Source organism: Rhodnius prolixus, unplaced genomic scaffold (assembly GCF_049639745.1).
Source record: "Rhodnius prolixus isolate KJV_2025 unplaced genomic scaffold, Rpr scaffold_6, whole genome shotgun sequence".
Taxonomy (NCBI): domain Eukaryota; kingdom Metazoa; phylum Arthropoda; class Insecta; order Hemiptera; family Reduviidae; genus Rhodnius; species Rhodnius prolixus.
The window spans coordinates 26,413,819-26,425,839 of NW_027411634.1; the positions used below are offsets into that span (position 1 = coordinate 26,413,819).

At 31.4% G+C, this 12,021-nt stretch overlaps 1 protein-coding gene across 3 annotated transcripts in view; it reads left to right on the forward strand.

The window, feature by feature from the left end:
• Oct-TyrR (Octopamine-Tyramine receptor) overlaps positions 1-10,175 on the forward strand; it is a 464,127-nt gene extending 453,952 nt beyond the window's left edge. For all 3 annotated transcript variants that reach the window (XM_074142584.1, XM_074142583.1, XM_074142585.1), the window contains one exon: positions 6,060-10,175. In XM_074142584.1, the coding sequence (XP_073998685.1) occupies positions 6,109-7,476 (1,368 nt within the window). In that variant the 5' untranslated portion in view covers positions 6,060-6,108 and the 3' untranslated portion in view covers positions 7,477-10,175. The remainder of the gene's footprint in view (positions 1-6,059) is intronic.
• Positions 10,176-12,021: the final 1,846 nt, after the last annotated feature.

Here is a 12,021-nt window from a genome sequence, read left to right on the forward strand (position 1 = left end):
AAAATTATTTTAGATGTCATACAGATTAGGGAACTGAAGCTAAACTCCCTCCTATTTTAGGGTTACTGCTAATTCTATAATTTCTGCAATACCTAATATTATTCATGCCTGAAGATTTGTATATGTAGGCCATAATTTATGTACAACCCTCTGGCTGTCTCTAATAATAATCTGTTTACAGACAATGAACGGATGTATTTTACTGTCCTCTAAATACTGGATAGCTGAATGCACTATTATCTAAACTAGCTATTATGCCATAATTTGGATGCCGTATCCTTACTCTATCATTTTTCGATCAGTCTGTGAAAACTCCATTTGTTTATAAGACAAAATTTCTCACCTTTCTCAGGGGTTTGTTTCGAATAAAAATTGGTATCAACACCAAACACAACGCAAATTTGTTTCGTAGAAAATTCTCGCATTAGTTATTAGTTCACCATTAATTATCTTGTATCATATATTTTTAATTCAAGTTAATCTTTTATTAAACCTTCTTATTTGACTTCATATGGGGGGTCAAAATTTCAGTTTAGAGTAGCAAAAAATAAAAATTGGTAATCCTAGCTTGCTTGGACAAAAAATTGCATCATCGTTTTTCACACTTCGTTTTGTACGATGTCACAAAAGCACACAAACCTAATATAAGAAAATAATAGTAATTTCCCAGGAGAGAAGGAAAAAAGAAAACTGCTCTCAACATTGACTGTTTTTCCAAAGCATTCTGGAATGTTTACGTTGTGTTTTTTGTTTTATTTATTTATTTTTTTTTTAGTATCTACAAAGTTTTTTAATATTTATTTCCTTGTTTTGAAAAATAAAATAAACTGAAATATACGAGGGTCGTTTGAAAAGTCCGTGCAAAGTCAGAGAGATAGCACCACTGGCGCGTATCGAGGTTATGTTTAGTTAGTAGCATCTCTTGGAAGAACACACACCAAGTTTCAGCCAGATCGGTCTATTTCTTTGTGTTGGGCGTTCGTTTGAATCGAGGAAGTCGAGTGATTTTCAAAAAATGGACGAAAAAGAATTTCGTGTGTTGATTAAATACTACTATATGAAAGGCAAAACGCCTCAGGAGACTAAAGAGAAGCTTGATAAACATTATGGTGACTCTGCACCTTCGATTAGAACAGTTTATAAGTGGTTTCAAAATTTTCGGAGTGGCCATATGGGCACAAGTGACGCTGAACGTTCTGGACGCCCTGTTGAGGTTACTACTCCAGAAATCATTGATAAAATCCATGATATGGTGATGGATGACAGAAGAGTGAAGGTGCGTGAGATTGCTAGTGCTGTGGGCATCTCGAATGAACGGGTACATAATATTTTGCATCAACATTTGGACATGACAAAGCTATCCGCAAGATGGGTGCCGCGATTGCTCACGCTTGACCAAAAACGAAATCGTGTGAAGTGTTGCAAGGACGGTTTGCAGCTGTTCCAGAAGAATCCGCAGGACTTCAAGCGTCGTTTCGTCACTGTGGATGAAACATGAATACATCACTACACTCCTGAGACCAAAGAACAATCTAAACAATGGGTTACCAAGGGGGAATCTGCGCCAAAAAAGGCGAAGACCGTTCCTTCGGCCGGAAAGATTATGGCGACTGTCTTTTGGGATTCGCAAGGAATAATCCTCATCGACTATCTGGAAAAGGGTAAAACTATTACAGGTGCATATTATTCATCGTTATTGAAAACCGAGCTGCAAGAAAAACGCCCGCGATTGGCCCACAAAAAAGTCCTTTTCCATCACGACAACGCACCAGCTCACACTTCAGCAGTTGTGGTCGCAAAATTAATGGAAATAGGGTTCCAACTCGTTTCACATCCCCCCTATTCTCCAGACTTGGCTCCCTCGGACTACTATTTGTTCCCCAATATGAAGAAATGGCTGGCGGGAAAAAGATTTTATTCAAACGAGGAGGTGATTGCAGAAACGAATGGCTATTTTTCAGACTTGGACCAATCCTATTATTCGGAAGGGATCAACAAACTAGAGCAGCGTTGGACGAAGTGTATAAGCCTAAAAGGAGACTATGTTGAAAAATAAAAAAGGTTTACCCCAAAAAATTAAGTAGTTTTTATTTTTGCACGGACTTTTCAAACGACCCTCGTAGTTAGATCACATTTATACTCAAAGGTTTAGATGCAGTTTAATTGATAATTTACTGCAACTTGAATGCCATTTTGAGATCATTTGTTCGAAGTGAAATGTTCAGATATGTCTAGAAGCAAGAATTAATTAATAACCCAGATTTGCAATATCTTCTTTGATTGCATGGAATGCAGATACAATCTGAATATTATTTTTCTTTTAAAGTCATCATTTACTATTTTCCTATGAAAGAAAGATTGATTTTTTGTTTTTCTGTTTTTAGTTTATTCAGTAAAAATAATTTGTTAAAAGAAAATCATCTTCATAGTAACAAAATTGTTGAACCTATTCAAAACCCATAAATCTTTCGAAAAATTAAAATTGCTTTTTAAAAAAAACATGAAATCAGTGGTCTCCTTAAGGTAATATCTTGTTTTTTATTTTCTGATTTCCTAAAAAATTATTTAAGAACTGTTAGAAACAGTATGTTTTTGCTAACTGATTGGTAAGGAGCTATACAGAGGTTTACTGAATGATATGTAGCATGTAAAATTATTGACAATATTATGAAAAGAGTTATTTTTTCTGGATGTTTGATTTTACTTTTGTACTACTCCGTCATTTATAATCAATTCCTTACAAAAGAGACTCATTCCAGTCATCCCAGTTACAGTACAATTCTGTTCTTAGAAAAACAAAATGATTCTTCATGAATGCATCGTACCTCTACACAGAGTTTCACTGAAAATAATTCTATAGAAAATAAATCAACTGAGCTGTGAACCTCATCAAACAAAAAACAACTATTTCGGCAAGACATAGAGAAATGCGGTTAAGGCTCTGCTCTTTTAAAGAAGAATTGTACCACAAAGAATTCATTAGCTTCAGAATAGAATAAATAAACTTTAGGAATTCTTAATTTTCGGCCTGTTATTTATTTGTAACATCAGGCCCAACAGAGAGGTCTGAGATAATATTGAAGCTTGAATAACGTAATGCGGTAAAATTGTTCCCACAAAATAAAATAACTTGACAGTGAAAAACATCTTAACTCTTTTTCTCGAGAAAGTCTAGATTCTAGAGTGTTTTACTCACTCTACTTTCTCTTAATAAAACTGTCGAGTTCTTATTTATACAGTATTTCAAGCTGCGAATTCCCAAGCATCTTTACTTTTTTACTAACATTATAGATTTTGTTGTGGGTACATTCAGCCATTAATAATAATTTACAAATTATTTGTAAATTTAGGAAATAAATGAAATGTATAAATATGAATATATAGGCTTCGTGACCGTAAATTATTTAACTAAGGATTCAAGACTGGCGAGGAATCGGCCAAATAAAAAACAACTCGTCTTTTTGCCAACGTTTCGACAAATATATTGTCCTCTTCAGAGCCTGGATATTACAAATACACAAATACAAACAATTTAGAGATTCAGTAACACAGAAAATCAGTAAAAAAACAGTAATATTTAAATAAAATACAATAAATTCTTTTTAATTATTGAAAACTTACGTGGCTATGAGGGTTGGTTGAGTTACATAGTTTGTATTTGTTTATTTGTAATATCCAGACCCTGAAGAGGACAATATATTTGTCGAAACGTTGGAAAAAAGAGTTGTTTTTTATTTGACTGATTCCTCGCCAATCTTGAATCCTTAAAAATATATAAATACCAAGGTTTTGTTCCATTATATAAAATTTTTAAAGCCTAAAAAATAAAAATGAAAATAGTACAATGAAAAAACTTGAAATATATTGGATACTAATCTGTAGATGGACGTTAAGCCTGCCTGAAAAAATAGGCAATTACTTTACCAGAGAAGATGTTTATTGTTAAAGCAAATTAGAATGGTCAAATGAAAGCATTATAAAACTTCAAGTTAACCGATTTGTGAATCTGTACTTAGCAATATGATTATCCTAAATCATTATAAATAATCCAAGAATATAAAGTTAACGGAATAATTTAAATAGTAAAAGATTCAAAAGTCTCTGAGATCGAAACCTGTCTGTATATAAGTTGCAATCAGGTCCCTGTTGAATTCAAATCGAATATAATGCTTCTGTTTCCTTAGATTTTCTGATATTTAGTAAACCCTAAAACCCACAGCCTCACTCAGGTGAGCTCATAACAGATATTTAATCAACCCTAGCACTATGGAGAACTCAAAACAGATATTTTGGCCAAAAATACCATTTCTAAAATTTGGTATTATCACAATATTTTCTTTACTTTGTGAAAATGGATAAACTTGTATTAAAAGTTAAGAATAAATTAATAAATTAAATGAAGATTTCCTAATACAAACATGTACCTAATATTAATTATTATAATTAAAAAAAAATGAATGTAAAGGAAAACTTTTTGAAAAGTCACATACATATTAATAAAACATTTTTAGAATGTTATCTCCTATTCAGTAATATACTAATAAATCTCACTACTCAAGTTGAACTTGGACTGTTAAACTAACTGTGTTTGTGCAAATTGGAATACTCGGTAATAATACAATGTTGAGTGGCGCAGACAGTAACAAAGCCAGTAAGCACACTGATAGTTCACAGCTTTAATCCAATGTTGTCAACATTGTACTCCAACTGGAATTAATTTATTTGTTAATTCTATTTGATGCACAAAACTTGCTTCCTTTTGGATTAAACCCCTTAGTAGACAGATTGTTTAGATCAACTTAAAATAAGTAGACTCTAATCTTTTACTCTAATTGCACAAAAGTGCAAACGTTTTTAAAATTGATTTCTTTCTTAGTTTGCTCTTTTAACCTAATTGGCTGGAACTACTTGTGAGCTCTTGCCAATTAAGAATATATTGGATAGAAAGGTAGTTCAATTTCCAACATAAAAAAAGGAAAAAAGGTCTCTCTAATAAAATATCTTTCATAAAATGCTTCACAAGTCAATAATTGAAAATAGGTCAATCATCAGTATAGTTGAAAATGGATTAATACTAAATTGATTGATGTATTATACCGTAACTGCTGACTGTAAAAGAAAAATTGCAAAGTTTTTCCTCCATTTTCTAAATAAAGTAGACTGCTTGAACATTGTCACGGTTACAGCTGGAAAGTTATCAGTTGATTTTACAATGTTTCTTTTAAATAAGTGATTTTGACAGAAATGTACTGAGAGAAGTATCTTGAAACTGAATCTAATCTTGATTACACCGAAGTCAATAGTCCTGTTATGGACAATTGCTTGCCTTGCTATCTTTAGATAATTTAAAATCAGAAGTATTCATTTAAGCAATCATCTCAAAACATTAGCATCTTCTTGAAACTTTAAAAACCGTACATCATTTAATAATATTAATTATCTTACCAGTTTTGGAGTAAGAAGGTAGATATATAATATATATTATTAAAAATAGAAAAATTCTTTTAGATTTTCTTACTGCAAATTCATTAGAATAGCTTCAGATTCATTCTGTGCTTTCAGGGAAATTGGTTCACAACTTCATGCGAGGATCCTTTAAGTTTAGTTTTCCGCTTTTCCAGAAGTTTTGACTGAATAGGCTGCAATTAAAATTCCCAGCAAGCATAAATTGCAATTAAAAACATGGCTACCGTCCAAACCGGTCATCTATTAATTTGCAGTTTGTCTAGTCAAGTTGGAATGACGGTTCAATTTATAAGTTGTACTACACGTTTGAACTTTTTATTGTAGTGTAAAAAGATATTTTTTTTTGTTTTATTCGAAGAAAGTTTGTTGTTTTTATATAATTACAAACCATTCTCTTTCAATTTAAGCTAAGACTGATGGGCTAACCCAAATTCTCCTTGAAAACTGGAACTTCGGATGAAGGAAATTTTAATTTCAAACTTTGAAACGGATAATTTATTGTTTTACACTGAATGCCTTTAAAAAGTCAATAAAACAATGTTGAGTTTAATTTTCAAATTAAATAAAAAATGTATTTCATACTTTTGTTACAGATGGCCTGATGATGACGACACTATCAGAGTTGCAAAAAGCAGGAAACTAATGAAAATGACTGACTGGGACTACACAGAGAGATATTACAACGCAAGCAACATAACTGGCGAACTGGCTGGCTGTCCAGAACCGGAGAGAGTATTCTACGACACAACACTTGGTATCTCATTCGCTGTGCCAGTATGGGAGGCCATAGCCACGGCTATATTATTATCATTAATAATAATACTTACAATTATTGGCAATATATTAGTCATACTTAGTGTATTTACTTACAAACCATTAAGAATTGTACAAAATTTCTTTATAGTATCGTTAGCTGTAGCTGATTTAACTGTAGCATTGTTAGTATTACCATTTAATGTAGCTTATAGTATATTAGGTAGATGGGAATTTGGGATACATGTGTGTAAAATGTGGTTAACATGTGATGTTATGTGTTGTACAGCATCAATTTTAAATCTATGTGCAATAGCATTAGATAGATATTGGGCAATTACTGATCCAATCAATTATGCCCAAAAGCGTACGTTAAAAAGAGTGTTAATAATGATTGCGGGTGTATGGTTGTTATCCATGCTAATCAGTTCGCCGCCGTTGGCCGGATGGAATGATTGGCCGGACGTATTCGATAGTAGTACCCCTTGTCAGCTGACTTCGCAACAAGGTTACGTTATTTATTCATCGTTAGGCAGTTTTTATATTCCATTATTTATAATGACTATTGTATATATAGAGATATTTATAGCAACTAGAAGGCGTTTAAGAGAACGTGCCCGCGCGTCCAAATTAAACGCTGTCAAACAGAATTACCAACAAAATTCTATAAAAGAGAAACATTCGCCCGTTGACGGAGAATCAGTGAGCAGTGAAGCCAACGAACATGAACATAAAGAGAAAAAGAAAGCAAATAAAAAGAAGCGCAAAAAATCTGACCAAAGTGGTACTTATTTAGCACCAGCACAGGTGGCCGAGGATTCGTTCACCGATGTGCACGATATATCTTCAGTAAATTCACCGCAGAAACAGAATAAGAAAAATAACGACGAATATCGTGATAGTAGTAAAAAAGATGTACATGTTCCTGTGATGGCCGTGGTTAATCAGACTAAGAGAGCGGTCCAAGTAAACCAGTTTATCGAAGAAAAACAGCGCATCTCTCTGTCCAAGGAGAGACGAGCCGCACGTACCTTAGGCATCATCATGGGCGTGTTCGTGGTGTGCTGGCTGCCCTTCTTCCTCATGTACGTCATCTTACCCTTCTGTTCGGTTTGCTGTCCATCAGATAAATTTATTAATTTCATTACTTGGCTAGGTTATATTAATTCGGCGTTAAATCCAATTATTTATACAATTTTTAATTTAGATTTTAGACGTGCTTTTAAAAAATTATTACATATTAAGTCTAATACGTGATGTTTAAGAAATAATACAAATAATGCAAAACGTTTGTGATTGATAATAAGTTGGAATTGTAAAAGAAAAACATAAGTAAAGCATCTAAAACACAATATTATTATCACCGGTGAGCCAACACTTGAATCTCGAATTTACCACCACGGCTTTCAAATGATTAGCATTTATTTATTTAAGGATTAGACAGTGAGCTACAAAGTGGCTTCAAGAAAGAGACAGGCTAGGCTAGATTTGAATCGTATTTTTAATTGAAGAATGTTTACTATTACGGTTAGGAGTTCCACAGAACACAATATGAGTTCAGACAAATCCTCTCTTTTATTTTTCGGGCGGAAGGAATTAACACTCCTCTTGGATAATAAGAATGGCTCCTTTCTTGAATTATAGAGCACATTACCTAGTTAAGTACCTGCTTTAAAGTAATGAAGGCAGTAGTAAATTAGAAGGGAGAAGTCTGCAAAAGAACAAGTGTTGAAAGCCCTCTTGAACGCTGAAAATGTTCCAACAAAGGTTTCTTAGAAATATTTACCTCTCATATTAAACATTAACCTGCTTCTGTATTATTTACAACTATTTAAGAGAAGATAAAGGTAAATGTGTTGCACTTGATGAAAACCAAAAAGGAAATATGCATAAAAGTTTGTAGGAATTTTAATAATTACTTAATGGTTAAATTCAGTCAAGTATTGTGTTTGAAGTTACATTAATTTTCAAATGATAGTTTTTAAATTTATAGCATTTACGAGGAACTTTATTATTTATTAAGACCGCTCATACAATTCAATAGGAACTTATGTAATAATTTAAGAAAAAAGTAATGTATTTTCTACCATTACTTTATTTTTAAACAGGCTTTCTTTCAAAAACCGATCAGGTGTCTTGGGCCATGGTGCATAACGAAAATAATTTACTTAAATTTCTCATTTAACTCTTCAAGCAAAGTAATGTATCTTACTTTGCACTAACCGCTTGTTTGCAGCTGCCGGCTATAAGATTTCATCTTCTTAGGAGCCTCTTACAGCTCACTCTGGTGAAGGATATTTTTCTTTTGATTTAATTGAAATCATTGTAAACCAAATCCACTGAGTATTGAATAATCTGTTTTTGGTACCTTTAGATTGTGTAACCTTAGTATACAGTCACTATTAAGTATATAATATGAAAATATTTGTCAAATATGATTGTTAGTTTGCGAGATTTTGTCTGTGGAGTGCCGAAGTAAGTAGCAGCAAACATCAACAACCTCTGAAGGTTCTTGTGTTCTGTGTGAGCTTAAAAAATAACTGTCCTGAAAGACTAGGATTCTGAGTAGATGACCGTGACCCTATAGCGAATTTTATCCTTTATTCGATTCTTAATTAAGTATTAAACTTTTTTAAACAAAACAATAATTGTAAACAACTCGCCAATAAAATGAAGTTCATTAAATTTCAGCAATTAAATTTATTACTAACTTTGCACAGCATTATGTAACTTGTTCAAGAACTCGTTCCAAACTAAAAATGAATTTGAATAAGAAATGAAAAATTGGAAAATTCATCTCCAAGGCAAAGTTAGCCAGACAAAAGCATTCATCTTCGGCTTTAGTTTGATCAACGAATGAAAGTCAGTGATAAATTAGTGAGAATACTAAACTCCACTCTTTAGTTACTATTATCAATCGCTAAAACTTTTAAGTTTCCATCATGCTAAAATCAAACTCAGATTCACCGAAAATACTTATCTTTTTTAGTTAAAAAAAATAAAAATTCAACCTGAAAAGTTAAAAACTAATAACATTGTTATTTTACTCAGTCACAGTAAGAGTAAAAAGTACAAAACTACAATTAGACCAATAAAATTTTTAATTTAATCCTTTGTTGTAATGAAAATATCAGTCTTAAAGATTCAAGATGTTGGACTCATCGATTAATTCTAAATTTATAAAAATATTTTAAAAAAAAACTAGTCATATTTTTGTCCAGTAGTGTATGAAAATAATGTAAATTGCAATAAATATTTTTAAAAAACATAGGCAAATTTTATTGAAGTATTTATTTCATTTTACATTAATACCAGAATTATTGAGTGATTGTGAAAATGGACTTTTAAATTTTCATAAAAATTTAAAATAGTTTCATGTATAGAATTAAAATTAAACAAACAAAAATATGTGAAAATAATTTTTAAGGGTTAAACGGGTTTATAATTTTAGGTTTTAAGACGAATAAGGAAATCTCATCGTAATAGTCCAAAATAAAATATAATGTTTACTATAATTTTAAATTAATTTTTGCTGGTATTTTATAGGAAAACAAGCAAGAAACCTTATTGTAGATAAAATTTGTAACATAGATACTGAAATAATACTTTAGTTACCGTAGTCGAGATAAGTACAAAGAATTGTAATATCAGTGGTCATAATCTATTAAATTTAATATGTTATAATGTATAGATGTAAAAATCTTTTTAATTTAAAGCTCACTTCGCTAAATTGTTAATTTGTAATCAATTTGCATTTTGTGATATTGTTTTCACCAGTAATTGTAAAATAAATGAAGTTATGAATAGGTATTTTATTAATGTAATTTATTATATTTATTAGCTATAAACAAATATATGTATAATAGTTTTTAATATTCCGTAATTCTAAATATATAAATTTCATTATTTTCTTTGTTTATTGTAATGACAAAACAAAATCACTGTTTTCTTAAATTTTGAGCCCAATTTAGAAACAGTGATTTCATTTTAAAATATACTTATTACACAAAAGAAAATATTAGGCTTTAGATTTAATGTACATTGTCATAGTAATTTAAGAGTTTAATATTGTAACCATAATTTTTTTTAAAATAAACAAAAATTTTAAAAAGATAAACATTTCATAAAGTCTGTCCGAATATTATTAAATAGTTATATATCTAAAATGATTCCATTTTTAATGTAATTAAATATATGCTTTGTATTATAATTGAAAATAAAATCCTAGTTAGTTCGAAAGTAAAATTTAGTTCTAATTTATTATTTACATATCTTAGGGTAGAGTGTAACATTCAGGTGCCCTGGCTTCTAGGAGGACTTATTGCAGTTTTTAATTGAACTTTATTCCTATTTCATACATTTTGCAATCTCACAGCATTTTAGAGAAGGTTCTTCTCCTTCAGTCATTGCAACCAGAGGATCTGAACCTACAGCGGAGCCCTAATCAGAAGGTATATTAAGTCGACATGAACGTTTGGTCAAATCTGCAAGACCATCAGGGATCCCGTTTGCCTTGTCCAGCAGAGACTAGTGGATTCAACTTGTATACATGATGGTCCAAAGGCTGCTGCTGGAAGAGAACCCTACTCTCCAGGACAACTTCCAGATCTTTGCCAATGAGCCGATTACATATCCTTGTCCAATGACGGACGGCCAAAAACTTCTTATTGGACTTTCCACATCGGAATTAGTTTGTAAGCATCCCAGTTTAGTACACTTTGCTATAAATACTAATATCCCTGCTACCTCTTAGAGATACCATCAAGAACACGAATTTAGCCTTTAAGAGGTGATGATTTCACATGCTTTTTTTTAAACGAACGAATAGTTCTTTAGGATTTCTCCTTATCATCATCAGCAGTAGGATCTTATCAGGACTTTTAACTAACAGAGTGCACCAGAAATATTCTGGCGGATAACCATCATTCCGGTAATGGCATAATAGATCCTTTGACTACTAAAGGTCTCATTACTTTATCTAGAAAAGAAAAAAAATATGATTAAAAACTATAATAGAAAAACAGCTAAAAAAATAAATATTTATCACAATTTAAAAGAAGTATTAAAAGTACCTCTTACAAACATTGCCTATGATGCGATACTAACATAATGGGGATGTAAGCTTAAATATAATGAAAAAGGGACTATACTACATAAATAATATTTGAAAAAAATTAAAACAGTTCTCAAATAATCATTCAGTATTCATATGTGGAGCAAGAAAAATGAAACCCTTTAATAGTTTTGTCAGGTACGAACCCGCAAAAGAGAAGGTTACCAATTTACATGTAAATGAACGAGTAATGAAGTATTTCTGTTGTGAAAGTACTTTAACGCAGCAATTTGCTGATAACAGTAAACTGCACTGGGCACCTTACTGTTTATTTTACAAGTTATACATAAAAAAAACATATCTCTTGTTATTGATTACTTTTTTCTTTATTAGTTTTCTTTCTGATGATTGTTCTATCTTTCCTTAAACTCAGATCCAAGGTATGGACATGATCTTAATAAAATAAAAGAAACTAGCACCAATCTAACAATCTATTTGATCATCAAATTCTCTTTTAAGAAAGAATTCTTATTATTAATCGATTTTTATGGAAGTAATAACCCATTTCTTTCTAATAGTGGTCTAATTCTTCTCTTTATTTTTGGTATTTAAAAAATAATTCGATAAGTTCGACCAAATACTTGATTAGAAATTCTACTTTCACTTCCAACTAAATCCTTTAAACACCAGTCAATTTATTTCCTCTAGCAAGAAGTTTAGGAAGTCTTCAATCCACTATAGATTTTGAG